The sequence below is a fragment of the Myotis yumanensis genome, unplaced genomic scaffold (genome assembly GCF_028538775.1).
Source record: "Myotis yumanensis isolate MYYU_CA2020_CCGP unplaced genomic scaffold, mMyoYum1.0.hap1 SCAF_9, whole genome shotgun sequence".
Classification (NCBI taxonomy): Eukaryota; Metazoa; Chordata; class Mammalia; order Chiroptera; family Vespertilionidae; genus Myotis; species Myotis yumanensis.
Genome location: NW_027223760.1, coordinates 22,728,295 through 22,749,984, shown reverse-complemented (window position 1 = coordinate 22,749,984; position 21,690 = coordinate 22,728,295). Strand labels below are relative to the sequence as shown.

Below are 21,690 nucleotides of genomic sequence, written 5' to 3'. Positions count from 1 at the left end.
CGTGGTTGGCAAACTGCGGCTCGCAAGCCACATGCAGCTCTTTGGCCCCTTGAGTGTGGCTCTTCCACAAAATATCACGTGCAGGCGCGCACGTACAATGCGATTGGAACTTCGTGGCCCATGTGCAGAAGTCGGTATTTTGTGGAAGAGCCACACTCAAGGGGCCAAAGAGCTGCATATGGCTTGCGAGCCGCAGTTTGCTGACCACTGCTCTAACCAAATGAGCTACTTGGCCAGGGCCTAAAATTATCATTCTGTTTTAAATATGAGTCTCTTCTGAGTTTGGTGTGAATGAGCCAGTCCTAACAGGTGAATGATCTCTTAAGTGTATTAAAAGTAAATTTCTGGATTTATAACATTGGAACATGGAAACTTCACAAAGGTTCTGCCACATTGCAAAGCCTCCTGGATGGACAACTAACTAGTTTTCCTAAGGTGTGTCACCTTGATTTCAATGCTGACCTCTTCAAACTGACAATTCCTACTTCCAGTATTGCTCATATCAAACTAGACTGTATTTATTTCCATATTTATAGCCATACCCTCTCCTGGAGGGCAAGAATGGTATTTGGCTGATTTAATAACCCTATCACTTAGCAGTGTTTAGCACACAACACATTAATGGTTTTTTATGCAAAAGAAGCTCACACAGTATCAGGGAAGAGTATTAGACAAGTATCTAGAAGTAGTAAAATTGCTTCTCCTTTATAGTACAGTCCACCATAGTCCCTAAAAAGGGACTAGCATATGACCAACCATCTTTTCTTCCTTATAAAAATAGACATGAATGTAGTAAAAATCCCTATTCCATTTCTGTCTCCCAAAACAGAGGGACCCAAGACTAGATTTAATCAAGCTTTAGCCAACAAAGCTTTGTTTAAAAAGACAGTTTATTTACCTGCCAGGAAAATGAGTTCTTTTCTAAACTGGAGCAGGTTAATATATTGTTAACTTTGAAAGATAGATGCACACAACTACCTAATCAGGGCAAAAAAATTTTCTTCCTACAGTCTCATCACACATACTCAATTCCTGCAGTGCCTTAAAAAAAAATGGGTGTCATTTTGGAAAAGGACCACACATTACTATATTTTTCCAACTTAGTATAACTGCAGAAGGTAAGTTACTCTCTAAGCCATTACTGCATAGGATATGTATTTGAGATATAATTGAGACTCCAATTTCTATCAAAACAATCTATATCCACTAAATAATAATAACAATGTTTCCTATAAACAGTAACATTTGCTAAAATAGCAAGTGCTTCTAGGAATAACTCATTATAAGCACTAAGTACTACCAGGATGGCAATTTTTAGTGTCATTCTTGAGTTAAATAGATACAGCCTTCAAACAAAAGTTACTTCTACATGTCCAGCTAAAAGTTAAGAAAGAAAATAGTTAAGAAGGATAAGTTAAAGAAAAAGAACAAACCCAAGATATTAATTTTTATTTGAAGACAAATAGGGCTATCTTACATTACAAATAGTCCCTATATTACAAATAAAAATAAATTCCAGATGAATTTAAGACCAAAATATGTTAATGCAAACATAAAAACAGTTGAAGAAAATATAAAAGAATTTGTTTATAAACCTAGGATAGGAAAGACCATTCTAAGACAAAAAATGTTTAAGCCATAAAAGAAAAAAACTGGCAAATCTAATTATATAAAAACTTTTAAAATCATAAACAAAGTACTAAGTCAACACGAAAACGATCGGTAAAAAAAATGCTAGTACATATATAGAAAGAAATAATATCCAGAATTTTAAATAATTCCTGTAAGTCTACCTGAAAAAGAGAAGTCAATAGGATGGCAGAGATCTTTACCTATTTTGGTCACTGTTGTACCCAGCACTTGGCACATAGAATCACTCAATATTCATTAATGAATAAATATGAACAGGCAATTATAAAAAAAGAATATAAATTGCTAATATACACGTAAAAATATTCTCAGCATTTCATTAATCAGGAAAAATGCAAAAACAACAGTAAAAGATTTTCCTCATAAAAGGTGTAAAAATATTTAGTATTGGTGAAGTTGTAGTGAAAGAGCTGTCTTATGTATAGTGAGCTGATATGTAAAGTGGTACTCCATTTTTGAAGGCAACATGACATTATGCATTGTTTAAAATGTGGGTATCTTTCAACTCCAAAACTGTACTTTTAGATATCTATCCTAGAGAAGCACATATCTACACTAATAAAAGAGAAACATGGTAATTAGCGTACGACCGCTACCCTTTTCATTGGCTAATCAGTGAGTATATGCAAATTAACTGTCAGCCAAGATGGCGGCCGGCAGCCAGGCAGCTGGAAGCGAACATGAGGCTTGCTTGCTTCAGTGAAGGAGGACTCCAACGTTCCCCGCCTGCGCTGCCGGCCTCTGAGCTGCAACTCTAAGAAACTTTGTAACAAATATAGAAGCTAAACAAAACCCCGGGATCTCAGAGCTGGAGTTATACATTGTTTCGATTATAGAACGCAAACAAACCAGCGGAAGCCTCAGAGCTAGAGCCAGAGCTAAAGCTGGCCCAGAATAAAATAAAAAAAAGAGAAAAAAAAAGGAGCGGTTGGGAGCTTCAGTCAACAACCACCAGCCTGAAAGCAGCCCTCAGCCCATCACCCAGACTGGCCAGGCACCCCAGTGGGGACCCCCACCCTGAAGGGTGTGTGACCAGCTGCAAACAGCCATCATCCCCTCACCCAGGCTGGCCAGGCATCCCAGTGGGGACCCCCACCCTGATCCAGGACACCCTTCAGGGCAAACCAGCCGGCCCCCAGGCCTCTATCCTATATAGTAAAAGGGTAATATGCCTCCCAGCACTGGGATCAGCGGAGCCGCGAGGCCTCCTGGCACCAGATCAGCGTGACAGGGGGCAGCGCCCAAACCCCCTGATTGGCCCTGCTCTGTGCGTGACAGGGCACGGAGCCCCAACCCCCCTGATCGGCCCTGCTCTGTGCGTGACAGGGGGTGGCGCCGCAACCTCCCCATCGACCCTGCCTTGAGTGTGACGGGGGCGGTGCCCCAACCCCCCAATCGGCCCTCCTCTGAGCCCAACCAGGGGCTGCACCTAGGGATTGGGCCTGCCCTTTGCCACCCAGGAGCAGGCCTAAGCCAGCAAGTCGTTATCTCCCGAGGGGTCCCAGACTGCGAGAGGGCACAGGCCGGGCTGAGGGACCCCCCCTCTCCCCCCCCCCCCGCCCGAGTGCACAAATTTTTGTGCACCGGGCCTCTAGTACTTGTATACAAAGAGGACACATACAGATAGTTATTACAGCACAGTCTATAAAGAAAAAAATTAAGTTAAATGTGCATAAAATATTGTTTAATAAACAACAACAGTATAGATTTGGAAACCAATTTAGCAGTTAAAAAAAGAGTAAGATAGATATATATGTACTAATATGTAAAAAGCTCCAATATATGTTCTTAAGTAAAAAAATAAAAAAGCACAACCTGCAAAAAAAATGTTTATGTAATATGCTTTTATTTATGTACAAATTATAAAACTACAAATTTCTCTATGTACAAATGTAAGTATAAAGTCTGATAAAAAAGTAAAGAAAAACAAATTGAGAATAAAAGTCACCTCTGGGAAGAGGAATAAGACTGAGGGCCAAGGAAGAACTGTTTTACTACATTGAATTATTTTATAAGAATGTATTACTTGTATAATTAAAAACAAATTTTAAACATAAGAAAAATAATGCAAATACAATTTTACTGATATGAAGGAATAAGAACTTTATTTGGGAATTGCACAGGTAGATAAAAAATTTCATTTTGGACATGTTAGTTTTGAAGCCCAATAGCCAGTAGGCAGTGTACACACACAAGACTGGCTGTCATTCAGAAGAGGGATCTTGGCTAAAGAAATCATTTGGGGAGTTGTTAGTATGTAGATGATACTCAAAGGCATAGGAACAGTATGGATGACTTAGGGAGAAAACACAATGGAAAGAGCAGAGGACCCATATTCTAGGAGAAAGGGCCAGCATGGAAGACTAAGGACCAGCCAGAGAAATAAGAGGAAAACTAGTAAAGAGCAGAGTCCTGGAAGCCGAGAGAGGAGACTGTTTTGGTAAGAAGTCTATGTCTGATGATGCCAAGAGGTCTGATATGAAGAGGACCAGAAATACAGATGGCCATGTTTCCCACTATGACAGATATTAGCAACTTTAGCAAAAGGATTTTGTTTGGGTCAGAGTATAAGAGCAGGATTGGGTTAAAGAGTTCATGGGAAGAAAAAAGTATACTGCATGTATTGAAAATTTAAGAAGCTTACTTTGAAAGGAATAAAAAGGTAACAATAGCAGAAAGGAAATATGGAGGTCAGAGGACAGGGTTTTCAAAATGGGAAAGATTAGGGCAAGTTTGAATACTGTAGGAAAGGTTCTAGTATAAAGAGGAAATAACTGAAGGAAGTTCTTAAGAAGACAAGAGAATATGATTAGAGCACCTATAGAGGGACTGGTCTTGGATGAAATGAAGTTCCTCTATCGTAACAGGTGGGAATTAGTAAAAGGTAAGCCTGAGATGCAGGTAGGTTTGTAGATCTGGAAGGTACAAAGATGAAGGGATTCCCTTTTGGCAGCTTCTGGGTTTTTTTTTGTTTGTTTTATTTTGTTTTTTGTTAAAATATCCTCACCCAAGGATATTTTTTCCATTGATTTTTTTTAAAGAGAGAGTGAAGGGGGGGGGGGGGGACAGAAAGAAACATCTATGTGAGAGAGACACATTGATTGGTTGCCTCCCACACCAAGCCCCAACCACGGCAAGGGATCAAGCCTGCAACCTAGGTACGTGCCCTTGACCAGAATTAAGCCTGGGTCAGTTTGTGGGCTGACACGCTAACCACTGAGCAAACCAGCTAGGGCAGCAGCTTCTGTTTTTTATAATAAAATATAAGTCACATCACTGGTTTAAAAAGAAGAACACAGCCCTACCTGGTTTGGCTCAGTGAACAGAGCATCCGTCTATGGACTAAAAGGTCCTGGGTTTGATTCCAGTCAAGGACACATGCCCAGGTTGCGGGCTCGATCCCCAGTAGGGGGAATGCAGGAGGCAGCCCATCAATCATTCACTCTCATCACTGATGTTTCTATCTCTCTCTCTCTCCCTTCCTCTCTGAAATCAATAACAATATATTTAAAAATAATAATAAAATAAAAAATAAAAAGAACACAGGGATAATGAACACACAATATACGGATGATGTACTATAGAATTGTACACCTGAAACCTATATAATTTTATTTATTTATTTTAATATACTTTATTGATTTTTTACAGAGAGGAAGGGAGAGAGATAGAGAGTTAGAAACATCGATGAGAGAGAAACATTGATCAGCTGCCCCCTGCACACTCCCTACTAGGGATGTGCCCACAACCAAGGTACATGCCCTTGACTGGAATCGAACCTGGGACCCTTCAGTCCGCAGGCCGATGCTCTATCCACTGAGCCAAATCGGTCAGGGCTGAAACCTATATAATTTTATTAACCAATGTCACCCCAATAAATTTAATTGAAAAAGAAAATAAAATAAAAATAAATAAAAAGAACATGTGAGATTAGAAATAAATAGAGACAGTATGAAATAGTCATTTCCAGTGAGTGGGAAAGTGAACTTACTAGAGAAATGTATAACATTGCTAGGCAATAATGATCATGCATGAGGATGATGATTATGAATTTGTAGTGATACTGATCTGCCTAGTTTTCTGATTTTCTCCAACAATTCTCATCCGCATGGAGGCAGACAACTAAAAAGGCAGATGGTTAGGTTCAACCAGTGCATCACTCAGAGTTCCATAAACAGCAGAAGGCAACTATGGCTGAATTAAACAGAAAAAGAATATGCGGTAACTTTCAGAGTAAAGAACCTGCTTCAGGGCTACAGAGCTAAAAACATCATACAAAACGGGTTTTGGAAAGTTGTGTTTGCTAATGCCAAGCAGGAGACGCTGTAGCTTAGGCTGCACCATTATAGTTCTGGATACCAGGTGACACCCTAGTACAGTGATGGCGAACCTTTTGAGCTCGGCGTGTCAGCATTTTGAAAAACCCTAACTTAACTCTGGTGCCGTGTCACATATAAAAATTTTTTAATATTTCCAACCATAGTAAAACAAAGACTTATATTTTTGATATTTATTTTATATATTTAAATGCCATTTAACAAAGAAAAATCAACCAAAAAAATGAGTTCGCATGTCACCTTTGACACGCGTGTCATAGGTTCGCCATCACTGCCCTAGTAGCATTCCCACCGGTGACCCTGTAACTGGATCATGCTGCTAGAGGCTGATGCTATATGGGAATTTGCTAATAATGGAGGAACAAGTTGTAGATCTTGAGATCCAAAAGGTAGCACAAAGGTCGGGTGGAGGGGAGTAAAGCAGAGAGGAGGAGAGAATGGGAGACACCTGTAATACTGTCAACAATAAATAAACAAACAAACAAATAGTTGCACAGAGTGATCTTAGCAGCAGCCTAGGTGTAGTACTAAAGCAGATTTCACATGGGAGTTTGGTCAGAGAAGTAGCCTCCCACTGTAGCTATGGGCAGTGTTGTATCTCACTAATCCCAAAGGCATCACAGACTGGCAAAGCCTTGGGCAAGTTAATTACTCTCTTTGAGACCAAATTTTCTAGTCTGTAAAATAATAATATTCATCTGATAAAACTGTCCTGATTAAGTGAGATGAGAAAGAAAGATGTTTGGCAGAGACTAAATATTCAGTAAATGGTAGCCATAAGTGAAGAATTATAACTGAAGCCAAGAGAAGCGTTTCCAAGAAAACGTAGTCAACAGTATCTAATCTTTTAGAATGATCAAAAGGGTTTACCACTGGAACACTACAGGAGGTAAGTTTGTAAGGAAGATAAAAACAGTTTTAGTCTCAGGTTACTTAACTTTCAATGACAGTTCTGCAGTATTCAGAAAGGCTTAAAGAAAAAGCCTGATTTATAGTCAGAGAAATTCCACTAGCAGCTCTAAAACTTCTGTCTGTACCCTTCCTGAGCTAAGAAGAACTAGGTGCCCCAAACAAATACATTTACACTTGAAAAAGAGAACAGGAAATCACCAGCTATTAATGCAGTGCCCAAGAAAGAAAATGGTTAAGTGAATTGTTGCAGAATATAGTGGGGAAGAGGGGGACCTGTTACAGAAGGAATTTCACTCCACCATTTTCTCCTCTGCTCACTTAGCTCTCACCAAATCTCAGGTCATAGGTCATTCAGACTATAAAAAGCTCCTACAAATTCCATAGAAACCTGACCAAGCTTACTGAACCTCTTATTGGGTAAACAGAATTCAGCTCCTCTGATTGTGCATACCATCTGAACACAATGGCAGGACAGTAGACGAGGGCAACTGCCAGTTTATTCTCTCATCCACCTCAGTTGTACCTCTCTGAAATATTTAAATAAGAACCACCAGAAAGAAATTGCACGTTCTTTATAAAATCAACTTGACAAGAGTCTGAATAAAGATTCCAACAAACCTTTTTTTTCCCCTTACTCTCCTTTCTTCATGAACAATACATTTCTTGAATTAACTGGATATTAAAGAACTAAGTTTTTCCTCAGGACATCAAATATACAACTGCAACTTCAGCTCTGAGCTCCTAAGATAGCTCTTAATGTTCAATCTTTCCCAATATAATTCACAAATTATAATAAAAAAAAGGGCTGCTTTCTCTGAAGATTCATAAATGTTCACATAAATATATGGTAAGACCATTAAATAAGCTTCATAAATAAAAATAAACTACCTACTAGTGAAAAAAACATCCACAAAAAATACACAGATTAAGATTCAATCTGATTTTTGAACAGAGAAATATTTCAACTGAAAAGCAACTGAGTTTGGAATCAAACAGATTAGAATTCCGTCAGCTCCATCACATTACTAAATGTGTAATCTTGAGACAAATTCCTTAATCTCTTCAACCCTCAATAAAATAAGGATAACACTACCTCTCTCTGAGAGCTCTTTTTTTTAAAATACTCACCTGAGGATATTTTTCCCGTTAATTTTTAGAGAGTGGAAGGGAGGGGGAGAGAGAGGAAGAAACATTGATGGGAGAGACACATCAATTGGTTGCCTCCCCAACAGGACCCAGGGATCAATCCTGCAACCCAGGTAGGAGCCCTTGACCGGAATCAAACCTGAGACCCTTCAGTCTTCGGGTCAGTGCTCTAACCACTGAGAAACTGGCTAGGGCTCTCTGAGAGCTCTTAAAAGGAGTAAATAAAATAGTATATGCAAAGCTCTAATACAATGCCTGGTACACAGCAGGAATGTATAACATGCTTCCCTTTCTAACCTGCAAAATGTTTAAGTAGAGATTGATTCATAAAGATGGTAGGACTTAAAGAACAGGGAAAAACTTTTAGCTCGACAGGAAGAGGAACCATATTCCTTAGGTACTCCATATCTATTTATAATTTTAAAAATAAGAATAAAATTTCAGATTAGTAAATTACTAACGTGAAAATGCATCATTTATCTTAAAATGTTTTTTTCTTTAAGATATTCTTCTTCCTCTATCCTAATTTTATAATTCTTTGCAGTCCTACATTTGTACAATTTTTTCTCATTCCTCTTCCTAAAGCCCTGACTCAGATTCTTACTTGGTTTTGGGATAACCTAAGCCTTAAATCAGACACACATACCTTGGAATTCAATTCTCCAAGACTTCTGGGAGAAGACTAGAACCAAGCATCTAAGAAGTTAGAAAGGCCCTAGCCAGTGTGGCTCAGTTGGTTGGAGCATCGTCCCACACATGGAAAGGTTGTGGGTTTGATCCCTGGTCAGGGCACAGACCTGGGTTGCTGGTTTGGTCCCTGGTTGGAGTGCATATGGGAGGCAAGTGCTGGATGTTTCTCTCACATCAATGTCTGTCTGGCTGTCTGTCTGTCTGTCTGTCTCTCTCTCTCTCATCAATGAGCATGTCCACAAAAAAGAAGTTAGAAAGAATTGGTGTGGCATAATGAAAAGGACAGGGGCTTTGGAAACAGACAAAGGTTTAAGACAAAGATTTAAGTCCTACCTCTGCCACTTTCTAGATGTATAACCTTGGGCAAGGCACTTTATCTCTCTGGACCTCATTTCCTTATTTGTAAAATGGAGATAATGCTATCTATATCTTAATGTGTTGTTGTCAGGATTAAGAAAACACCTACAACAATTCTTGGCATATAAAAAGCCAATTAATGGTAACTATTATTAGGGTCAATATGCCAATTGCCTTACTGAACAATTTTGCAAGGCTGTACTTTCCTAAATGGCAAAAGGAGTCACACTGCTCCCACATTCCCATGCCTAGATCCTAAAGATTCTATTTTAGTAATCCATAATTAACCAAATTAAGAGCTTAAAGAATTCAGGCAAGAAAGTGCTAACATGGCTCAACTCATCCTCTGCTGACAGCAACAAAGCCAGTTCAAGGTGCATACCTTTGCCAAAAAAAATAATAATCTGCTCGAACATAGTCATTACCAATACTGATGTAAGCACAAACTAGTTACAGTTCTTGGCTCACAGCCTTACTGTCATAAAGTTTTAACTTTTCTGAAATAAATCCTCTTCTGCCTTGTTTTCTGTATTGTGACGTTCCTATAACTCCATTTTTAAGAACATAGGGAAGAAATCCTCTCAACTCTACCACTCCATTCACTGTGGAACTTCTCTTCCCATTTCACCAATCACTTCTTACAAAGATTTTTGGTTTGTTGGATTCATTTGGTGTGAGCTTATGAAAGAAAACATTATATACAAATATGTCAGAGCCACAATGACAAGATCTGGTCCTCAGAGTATTACAAATTACACGATGTAACTTGTGCCAAAGATAAGATGTGACTAAGTAACCTACACACCATATGTTCATTCTTATTAACTACCACACTTGGGAATTCTGGCTCTTGTAAAAAGTTTATTTCCCTTGTGTGGCAGAGCCAAGTAACAGAACTAAGAAAAATGATAAAATGATGGCAGATACATGAATGGAGTAAGGGATACCATCAATGGAACTATGACTTAAGACAAATAAACCTGTATGTGACAGTTACAAAATTAAAGCAACAGTCACCAAGTATATAGCCAAAGGCAGCTATTTCAATCCCCAAGTACCCCAGTCTCTCCCTACCCTCTATAAAAGCAGGAGTCAAGGTCAGATTGATTAAGTAAACAACCTAAGAATCAAGAAAGGCTCAACATATCAAAATGTCACACTGTAGTCCCTTGGTGAGGTGACTTTCATCATGAGGAAAGCAGGGCAGTCTCATGCACTTATAATTTAACCAATTCAATATCAAGAAAGTTAAAGATTCTGTCCCCAAAAAGTAGCCTTTAGCTATGTCATACAGCTGCATCCTTGCCCAGAGTTATATCTGCTTAACATCCAGCAGAGATTTTTAAAAAAATATTTGTATTGATTTTTAGAGAGAGAGGAAAGAAAAAGGAGAGAAACATCTATGTGAAAGCAAAGCATGGATCAGCTTCCTGCACTTTCCCCAACGGGGATACCCCAACTGGGAATCAAACCAGCAACCCTTCAGTGTACAGGATGTTTCCCAACCAACTGAGCCACAACACTGTACAGAAAACTAGGTCCTGCCTTCCATAGCCTTGAGGTGCTGAGTAAATCTAGAATTATGGAACCTACATTTTTATACTGGAAAAACAGGAAGAAGGTGGTTTGGCAACAAGGAAAAAATGGTCAAGAAGCACACCTAGAATTAAGAAAAAAGACCGATATGCTGGCCTGCAATTTTTAAACTTCTTTTTATAGAATATATTGAATTGTGTATCAGTCAGAGGTGGCCCTAATGGCATGCACTTAAGCTATAATGGAAAGAGGAATAAAGTAAATTCTTAATAACAATAGCTATTATTTCTTAAGCCACTACTATATGTACCAAGGTCAATGCTAAAGCCCTCTATAAATGCTTCTAATCCTCAATCATGTCCGTGTCCTTATAGAAGAGGAAACTAAGATTTAGAGGATTTGGAAATTACCCAAAAGCTAGTTAGCAGGGGTTACCAGGATTGAAACCAGGTCTGCCTGACAGTAAATCCCACTCCAAAAACAATTTGTTAAACACTCTTACCCTCAAGAGATCTAATCAAATTATACATTTTTACACAAAAAGACCCTTAATCACAGTAAAAAATTTGTCTGAAGTTATAAAGCAACTAAACTACTCAGAAACATGTTCGAGATTTCCAGACTCATATATAGGTAGTAAAGGCGGCTCATGCTGCCTGTCTTTCCTCCTGTAATTCCTCCCAGAGGAGTTTCACACTGCAAACGACAAGGAAATAAGTCCTAAAGCATCAGTAAACAAGTTCCTTCAGGCTTGCCTCTGACATCGTCTGTTAATCACCAGTATTTGGGTAGGTAGAATGAAAGGGTTATCTGCTTCATAACTTAATCATGGGCTTATTACAACTAAAATTAAGCTGGTTCCAATTCCGAAGAGTCCTACAGTGAAACCAATGCCGATTTCACAACACTTTCATGCTGTTCTGATAAAGAATTAGAAATCGTTCCCAACAATAAAAAACCATAAATCATTGTGTCCATATTTGCATGTATCTCAGAAATTAGAGCCATAATCATGTGGGGTTTTTTTTTACATGATGCACAGCTCTGTCTTTTCCAGGATTTGCCCCTTTTTTCCTGGGCTGATTTAGCTTTATGGGAGGAGAGGCATACTAAGCATAGCACTGTAAGGGGACGAGGGAGTATACACTGAGTGGCCAGATTATTATGACTACCCCATCAGTACAATGAAGTGAATTAGTTATGCAAATAATAATAAAACCTTGATAGTATTTGCTTAGGAAGTTTTCAATATTCAGTATTTTTGGAAGTGTCAATGAAGTACTGATGGGGTGGTCATAATAATCTGGCCAGTGTATATACTACATCTAGGCACACGGACTCCCCGCTGCTCCAAGGCTACTGTCTCTTCACAACTACATCGGAAAGAAGCTGGCCGCTGAGACAGAAAGCCCCACAACGACAGCTTTTCCCCAAAAGTAGAAGCACTTCTTCCTAACCCTGTCAGGTCGCAACAGAAGGAACCAATAAATCACGCTCTCTACACACAGCCTACTAATCCCGGTGGCCAACTACGGGGCCGAGAGAACCAACCTCTGACACTTGTACATTCAGAGAAGATGCACGGACATTGCAGTATCTAGAGGGAAGGGCACGGCAGCAGCACTGCTCGTGGACGCTGCTGACCACAGAAAGGCATAAAGTCACCATCGGTACAGAAATCAGGCAGACTGAGGATTTCCAGGCGAGGTCACTACTGCTTACTCCTAACTTCCACCAGCAAAGACCTTCCCACCCGCCTGGCTGGGTGATCGCTCATAAGCGGTCAGGTTTTCCTGTACCATCGGGGTCTTCTTCCCGGAGAAGCTGAAAGATAACCCGCGAGTATGCCGGGGGTGCAGGGAGGGGCGGCACTAGGTGCCTCTTCCCGTGCCCATTCCAGGCAGGAGTGGAAAGCGCCACCTCCATGTTATTCATAGGGAAGTGCGACCGCGCCGGCTGGAGTCTTCGCTCCCCAGCACGGGGGCCCGAGGGAGGGCATCTCTGAGAGTGGGTTTAAGGGGGAAAGGGTCTCTCTGCGTCTGTGATCAGGAGGGAGGCCGTGGAGGACGGTGCTGCGGTGCCGACGGGATGTGCGTGTGGCTCCCCTCCCGCCCTCTCTCTGCACGACAGGCAGCCCGGCCCCAATACCTTCTTGACTGTGCGCGGCGCCTCGGTAACGGTGCCGTCGGGGCTGAGCAGGGCCTCGCCGCCGTCGCGGTGCCGCTGGTGCTGGTGATGGGGGTCGCTCCGTTTCATGGCCGACGCCTGAGGCACTTTCCCGGCGGCAGGGCTGAGAGCCGCAGCTGGCCCCGAGCCCGGGCCGGGGGCTGGGGGCCGCTCGGCGGCGGGAGCTGGGGCCTCGGGGTCGCCGCCGCCCGCCGGGGGGGCCATGGCGCTCACGGCCGCCGTGCTCAGTCCCAGCGGCGGCTCCGCCTCGGAGGGGCTCAGGTCCTTCAGGTCCACCTCAGGCACTTTCGCGGCGGCCGCTGCCGACACAACCTGCACCGACATCACCGCCTCCACTGCCGCCGCCGGCTCAGGCTTCAGCTCCAGCTCCGGCTCGGCCCCGCCTCCCGCCTCCCGTCCCTTTCCCTCCCCCATCCCTCCACTCCTCCCCTCCATCGCCTCTCTCTCCCCCACCCCCGCCTCCGCCGGCCCGCCCGCCAGCCAGCCCTGGGCTCCCGCTCCCGCCCCCGCCCCGCCCCGCCTCCCCAGTCCGGCCCCACTCGCGCGCGAGGCGCCACGGAACCTGTAGTGCGCTTGCTCCCGGACGCACGCGGTGGAAGGACCGTGGGACCTCAGCCCCCGACCGACACTGCGCGCCGTCGAGGGCGCTGCCCGCGACGCCCCCTGGGAGTTGTAGTTTCTGTCCCCCTTCCTCCGGCAAGTTGGATTCTGTAGGAGATAAGGAGCTCTAGGGCCGGCGACTCACGGAAAGGAAAGGCGTGAAAATAGCTGACACAAGGGAGGGGATAAGGAAGAGAAAGTCTCCGGAGGAGTGACGGTTTCCTGGAGTGAACACCAGAAACCCTAGGGTTGGGAAGGTGGGGGAGGAATGACCCGACTGTGTGAATTTCCTGTGCGCGCGCGCGCAGGTTTGCTATCACGTGAGCAGGCATTTAAAGGAAAAGTGGAGGCATCACGTGAGAAGAAAGCCTTCCTCAAGCTTGAAGTTGCTTCATTTTCCTGATTCTGTGAAATCGGTACTCTGACACCTTCCCAAACGTAAATGACATTGTTTTTAGAAGGAATAATATTCCTGCTGTGGCAATTTCTGACACTGTGTGGGTCTGGAAGTTTAAAAATCAGTCCAAAAAGAAGTAAGGTATTTTCAGGGCAGTGGAATTTCGCGTTTCTTTAAATGAGACCAAGTCTTTTGACCTATTAATTCTACTAAAGAAATCATCTGAAATTAAGATAAATCAGTCAGCATAGAGGAATGTTAACTGCAGTGTGAATACTGATTTTTTAAGTTCTCATTCTATAAAAATAGCATTTCCACATCACAGTGAAAAGAACTTGGAGAATTTACCAATTTTGTGTTCTACTATGTGCCTAAGAGATACCTAACTAAAAACTGGTATCTGACACAACAGAATGACATTTACAGAATGTACTAGTAATATTGTAGTGACATTACTGAGATTGATTGTTACAAATTCTTTGAGTATTAAATGTTTACATTCTGACCCCCTAGCAATGGGCAAGGAGACACCTGATTGGTGGTGTTGCTCTTATATCAGTCAGGGGCAAAGCAGATGTACAGTCCTTAGTTCATCCTAGCTTGATGCCTGTGTCGGTGGCCAGAGCTGTTTCATGCCTGAGGCACATAAAAAAATGTTTACAGCCGAAACCTGTTTGGCTCAGTGGATAGAGCGTTGGCCTGCGGACTGAAAGGTCCCAGGTTCGATTCCGGTCAAGGGCATGTACCTGGGTTGCGGGCACATCCCCAGTAGGGGGTGTGCAGGAAGCAGCTGATCGATGTTTCTAACTCTCTATCTCTCTCCCTTCCTCTCTGTGAAAAATCAATAAAATATATTTTTAAAAAAATGTTTACATTCTGATTATTTATATAGAACATTGGTCCAATAACAAAAATAAAGAACAGCAGCTGGAAATTTATCAAATTCAATGTTCAGAGATAAAAGGGTTAACCATTCTTTCAATTATTTTCTGAAGATAAGTCCCCTTTTCATATTGAAATCTGATGGCAATTAAATCCAGGTATTTTCCCAAGCTACTGTGTGAAGAGGATGCTGAAGGCCATCTCCCGCATACTGCAATATAAGGACTCTTCCAGCTCACCAATTCTGGCTCACTTCCAAAATATACCCACCAATCCAGTTTTATTTCTGTTCAGGAGGCTGGGTGCCAAGAATTTATATAAGCAGGGACTTACAAACAGCAGTAGATGCAGTCACCAGACTCTGAAAATTGAAAATGGCAGACATTGTGAGACCCGCGAAGCTCCAGCCACACCACCTTTCTAAACACTGACTTTGTTAAGTGATGGGATTTGGGGTGATTTTTTTTTTTTAACTTTCTGTGTTCCTTTCTGTATTATTTTAAGTTTGACATTTATTTTAGAAGGTGTACAAGCAAAAATGTGTACGGTGAAAAAAAAATGTGTATGGTGGCTTTATTTTTAATAACAAAAGGGGTATGTGAAACTCCTTTAATGTCCAACAATAGAGGGTTACGGCCTTTAATATTAAGTTTGCCAAGAACTTTTTTTTAATGATAAAGAGAAATGAGAGCTTATGATAACATAGTAAACTAAAAAGCAGGCGACAACATTGCACATTCCATAAGATTTTAACTATGTAAATAACCCTTTAAAAAAAACAAAAGACATTAAAATGCAGGTCACTCTGGGTAATAGATTATGGGATAGGTTATTTTTTCTGTATTCTCAGAGAAACTAAGTTAAAAGGGATCTTATAGTTTATGGTTGTTGCTCAGAGAGTGATAGCCCTGACAACCCCAGAAGGCCACTAGACATCTAGTCTTTGAAGTAACTATTTTATTCCCTGGCAAGAAGGAGAGGAGAAGCTCCATCTGTCCTACAGAATTCCGCCTGCCTTCATCTTCCCTGTGCTACTCCTGTCTTGGAAACCTGTTCGTTTGTGGAGTTGTCCTTCCCTGAATGGAGTCTCATACCCTGGTCTTCAAAGTTGTGCCTGATGCTATGTATTGGAAGGCATCTGAGCACTGCCATTTCTCCAAAGCCCACAAGTACACCAGACACAAGGACTTTCTTAAGCTTCCTCTCCACACTCTGGCTTTCAGAATTTCCTTCCTGTTGTAAAGAACCAGCACAGAGCTTCATCTTCCAGCTGTCAGGGCAGGGATTAGCAGCTCTATAACTAATTTCTTTCTTCTCTCTAATGCACAAGGGAGTTCTGTACAGCCACCTGGCATATGTTGGAACTCACAGGCAGCAGCTGCCTACCTGGACTCCCACTAGAATTGATTACTAAGGGGATGAATTAGTTCTTCAGTGGGATGTGGTTACAAAATATAAGGAGTCAGAGGACTGGAAAGAAACTAATATTCAGGCGATGTCCACTGATTGGGTCAAACAACAGGACACACTTCTTAGCCATTCTTAACTTCATCCTTACCCAGTTGCCGTTTCTGCCATCTTTGTTACTGAGGGACATTAAGCACAGTTAAAGATGGAGATAGCATACTGGAAACACGGCAATTAAGCACAAGTTTATTAACTATTCAGTTTATTAAATATTTAAACCATAGGTCCTTTTTCCCTCACTGGCTCATTCAGCTTCCAGACCCTAGCAGGCTTGAATGTATCTTTCCTGAAGGAAATTAAAAGAACTTCTTTGAAGTGTCTGATAAATCAAAGAGAGAAAACTTGAAGATATTAACATGAGATGTTCATAAGGAAATAGGCCAGCCGCGTCACCCTTGGTAAAAACCATACCCATGTTAACAGAGTTTCTGGAGAATCATTAATGTCATACTCCAGTACGAGCAGATGGACAAAGTCACCAGATGTATGAAGACAGAGACCAACATAAGAAAACAGAAAAATGTAAATAAATAATTTGGAGGAAACAGGCTGTGCATGAAAAAGAAATCAAGACCAAAAAAAAAAATCATTAGTATCCCCAGAGACTGAAGATAATTGTATTTGTGAAAGAATATGCTATTTCAAGAAGTGAACATTCAGAAAAATAAATGAGAACTTCAAAGTGAAAGCACTCTAGCAGAAAAAAATTTAAAACTCAATAAAAGAAAAATTAAAAATAGGAAAGATGCATTTTATCTTTGCTCAGATTGTTGAATGATGGCTTATTTTATGGTTTTTATTTTTTGTTATATTTTTATTGATTTCAGAGAGGAAGGGAGAAAGAGATAGAAACATCAATGATGAGAGAGAATCATTGACCAGCTGCCTCCTGCATGCCCCACACTGGGGATTGATCCCAAAACCCAGGCATGTGCCTAGATGGGGAATCGAACCATGATCTCTTAACTCATAGGCCAACACTCAACCATGGAGCCACACCAGCCAGAATTACGGTTTTTATATTTGTGTCTAATTCATGTTATAACATGATAAATGAAATGCATTGTGTGGCTACAATTTTCTGGAAAAGTTTGGTCTTTTAGGAAATTTTTTTCAGATCTCCATTAAGTCTTTCTTTCAATTTCCAAAAAGACTGAAAGGAAGAGAGAGGGAGGGAGAGAGAGAGAGAGAGAGAGAGAGAAGAGAAGGGGAGGGAAGAGGAGGGGAGGGGAGGGGAGCGGAGGGGAGAGGAGAGGAGAGGAGAGGAGAGGAGGAAGGAAGGAAGGAAGGAAGGAAGGAAGGAAGGAAGGAAGGAAGGAAGGAAGGAAGGAAGGAAGGAGAAATGAGTTAGAGAGTCAGTCCAGGAAGTTCAACATCTGAATTATATGAAAGCCAAAAAGAGACAACAAAGAAAATGGAGGGGGGATGCTAATCAAAGAAATTATTCAAACAATTTCCCCAAATTGAAAGATGAGAATATCCAGAATGAAAGGGACCATTAGGAGCTGAGCCTAACAGATGAAAATAGACCTGTATTAACATACAGCATGTAAAGTTTCAAAATTTTGGGACAAAGAGATGATCCTTCAAATGTCTGGAGTGGATGAAGGAAACATTTTAACAAAGGCTCAAGTGTCAGAAAGTACTGAACTTCTTTTTAAAATTTTTTATTTATTACATTTAGAGAGACAGAGGGAGAAAGACATCAATTTGTTTTTCCAATGTACTCATTGATTGACTTTTTAATATATATATTTATTGATTTCAGAGAGGAAGGGAGAGGAGAGATAGAAACATCAGTGATGAGAGAGAATCATTGATTGGCTGCCTCCTACACGCCCTCTACTGGGAATCGAGCCAGCAACCCGGGCATATGCCCTTGACTGCAATCGAACCTGGGACCTTTCAGTCCACAGGCTGATGCTCTATCCACTGAGCCAAACCAGCTAGGGCGTTTGATTGATTTTTGTATGTGCCCTAACCGGAGATCGAACCTGCAACTTTGAGGTCCCACAACCTTGGTGTATTGGGACAATGCTGTAACCAACTGAACTACCTGGCCCAGGTGATGTTGAACTTCTTAAAATTAGTTCTGGAATCTAGAAAATAATGCCTTCAAATACTATAGGCCCTCCATTTGCCTTCTGTAGAGAATAAACTGACAGTCAGCCAAGATTGGGTAGACAGTCATCTTACTGTGCAGAGTTAGGTAGGGGATCAGTTCTCATTTTCACCCTCCTGTTTTCATTTCTACCTTCTGAAGCACCTGCTCCCTTCAATTCAAAGCCTTTTGATGGTGCTGCAATATACATTTCTCTACTGTTGATTAAGATTTGAGCTTTTTCAAGTCTGCTAAATTTCCACTCATAGTTTTCTTTCCAACTTTCAAAGGCTGTTACTAAGAGCTCCTCCCCATTCTACCTCTTTTTGTCTTCCTTGTGGGTGAAGAATGAAAAAGAGCTAAGTCCTTATTTTCTTTATTGGAGAGTAGTTTACAGTTGTATGAGAAACAGAGTTTATTCTTGTATTGTTACTTATTAATGAGTATATTATTTTCCATAAGAATAACCATAAGCCTACTTTTCTCCCACCCTGTATATAAAAGCATAAGAATGAACTGGAAGGAAACCCACTGAACTCAAACAGTAGTTTTTCTGTCAAGGAAGGAGAGGGGAAGGGGGAATGGGATGGGGTTTTGGTCAAAGAGGACTTTAGCTAAGTCTGTTATATTTTATTTTTTTAAAAAAAAAATAGGGTGGAGCCCTGGCCGGTGTAGCTCAGTTGGCTGAGCATCATCCCATGCACTAGAGGTCACCACCAGTTCCAGTACGGGCACATGCCCTGGTTGCAGGCTCAATCCTCTGTAGGGGGCATGCAGGAGGCTAATCAATGTTTCTCTCTCTCCCTCTCTTTCTCTCAAATCAATAAAAACATATTTTTTAAAAAATAGGGTAGAAGCAAATATGATAAAACAATTTTAAAATTGATTTCAGAGAGGGAAACACATCGATGCGAGAGAGAAACATCCATTAGTTGCCACCCTCTCATAGGTGCCTCAACCTGGGGAATCAAACCCACAACCTGGGTATGGTGCCCTGAGTGGGAATTGAATCCTCCACCTTCCGGTGTATGGGATGATGCTCCACAAACTGAGCCACACCAGCCAGGACTGAGAAAAATAATTTTATGAGTTGTTATTTCTGAATAGTGGAAATAGGAATGTTTATTAAGTTGTTCTTTGTGCTTTTAAAAATATCTTTTAACTTCTTAGATTAAAAAGCTCCCCCCCACACACAAATAAATAAATAAAGCTCAGGCCCAGGCAGGGATGAGGCCGTGGAGAGACTGCTGAAAAGAAGTTGGGACCAACAGAGGCGGGCCTCACAATCTAGGAAGAAGCACAAGTGAATGTGAGTTTGACGTGCACTTAGTATGAGTGGTAAGAGCCTGCCAGAGCAGTGAACACATGGAGGGAGTCCCACAAACCAAGCTCCTCTTGGATCCTGAGGTGTTCCTTCCAGGGAGGGTCCTAATTCAGGAGCTATGGTGGGAAAGTGGGCTCTGTGGCTCAGTCATAAGGTCTGGTGCTCCTATAAAAAATACTGCAAGATTTTGGAACTCCAGCTGCTGCCTAACCTCTGCATTCACAAAAGGTGGGCTCACAGTGCCCTCTAGTGGCGGAGTCTGTCCACCTCCACAGCTAGACATAAAAAGGTAACATTTCTCAGCTTTTTAAAAAAAATTAAATCTTTATTGTCAGATTATTACAGTTGTTCCTCTTTTTCCCCTCATAGCTCCCCTCCACCCAGTTCCCACCCCACCCTCTGCCCTTACTCTCTCCCGCACTGTCCTCATCCATAGGTGCACAATTTTTGTCCAGTCACTTCCCGCACCCCCTACACCCTTTCCGCCCCACCCCCCAGAATAGTCAGTCCACTCCCTTTCTATGCCCCTGATTCTATTATAATCACCAGTTTATTCTGTTCATTAGATTATTTATTCACTTGATTTTTAGATTCACTTGTTGATAGATGCGTATTTGTTGTTCATAATTTGTATCTTTACCTTTTTCTTCTTCCTCGATACCTTTCAGCATTTCATATAATACTGGTTTGGTGGTGATGAACTCCTTTAGCTTTTTCTTATCTGTGAAGCTCTTTACCTGACCTTCAATTCTGAATGATAGCTTTGCTGGGTAAAGTAATCTTGGTTGTATATTCTTGCTATTCATCACTTTGAATATTTCTTGCCACTCCTAAGCCTAGAATGAACTCTTTCTACATCCCATTCCCTATTCTTTACATAAGTGTTCCCACTAAAGAAAAAGGGGATGGAGGGAATGTCCTTGGAGATGAAAAGAAGAAAATTGTTAACATAGTCTCTTATTTCAGAAAAAATCATTAGACAACACTGATAAATTTTGTTTTCAATACTGTTGCTGATAAAGGGTAAAAACTAGCAATACTACAGCTGAAAGAAGAGTGGTGACCAGAATGATCAAGGTAAACTAGGGATACAGTGCAGCCAGAGGGAACACAACATAGGAAACCTGGACAGAAGGACAAATCAACCGTCATAACTGAGAGTGAAGAGCTTGGATCCATCAGGAAGAGCCCGGGCCCAGTGTCTGTCACTTAGTAGCTGTGAGGTTGTGGGCAGGTCATTTTGACTCACTGAGCTTATTTCTAAAAAAAAAACTAGCTCCTCTGGTTCCTCTGAATTAAACAAGAGGCAGCACACAGTGCCCAAGAGCCAACGGTGGAGCCAGGGTTGGAATGGAATCCAAGCTTCACTATTTACTGTGTGGGCTTGGGCAAACCATTGGAGCTCTGTGTCTCAGAACCTTGGGGTTGTTAACAGTGCTCCAAAGGTCTGTTGCGAGATTCCAGTTAATGCATGTGAAGTACTTGGGACACAGCCCAGCAAGCCTTCAGTAAGAGTTATTATTGTTTTAATAAAATACAAGTAAAATACTTAGAATAAAATCAGATCAATCCAGTTAGTTCCCCTTCCTCTGGGCAAAATGCTTATTCCCCCATCACATGACCTTAGTCTCCAAAGGAGTCTGGTCAGTATTCCACACCTTCCCAGTGTGTGGGTGCCACCCCTTCTTCCACAGCTCTCCTTTCCATATGATCTCGAGTCCTTGCAACCCAAATAGTCCCAGTCTTCTACTGGCATTTTTGGGGGAGGAAGTGGAGCTAACAGGCTTCCCTCAAGGAAATCTGAATTCCTTTGACTGATGCACAGCTTCCTCTTGGATCCCCTGACATCTCTTTTTAAAAAATATATATTTTATTGATTTTTCACAGAGAGGAAGGGAGAGGGATAGAGAGTTAGAAACATCGATGAGAGAGAAACATCGATCAGCTGCCTCCTGCACACTCCCTACTGCGGATGTGCCCGCAACCCAGGTACATGCCCTTGACTGGAATCGAACCTGGGACCTTTCAGTCCGAACGCTGACGCTCCATCCACTGAGCCAAACCGGTTAGGGCCCCCCTGACATCTCTTGAAAGCAAGAGGCCC

At 41.7% G+C, this 21,690-nt stretch overlaps 1 protein-coding gene and 2 pseudogenes across 2 annotated transcripts in view; 1 reads left to right on the top strand and 2 right to left on the bottom strand.

The window, feature by feature from the left end:
* Positions 1-13,179, bottom strand: part of AHCYL2 (adenosylhomocysteinase like 2) — a 169,493-nt gene extending 156,314 nt beyond the window's left edge. For both annotated transcript variants that reach the window (XM_070423875.1, XM_070423876.1), the window contains exon 1: positions 12,777-13,179. In XM_070423875.1, coding sequence (XP_070279976.1) covers positions 12,777-13,139 — 363 coding nt within the window. In that variant the 5' untranslated portion in view covers positions 13,140-13,179. The remainder of the gene's footprint in view (positions 1-12,776) is intronic.
* Positions 13,180-14,316: 1,137 nt separating this feature from the next.
* On the top strand, positions 14,317-14,461 carry LOC139017122 (small nucleolar RNA SNORA48; annotated as a pseudogene).
* Positions 14,462-14,865: 404 nt separating this feature from the next.
* On the bottom strand, positions 14,866-15,079 carry LOC139016843 (protein kish-A pseudogene; annotated as a pseudogene).
* Between the last annotated feature and the right edge of the window lie 6,611 nt (positions 15,080-21,690).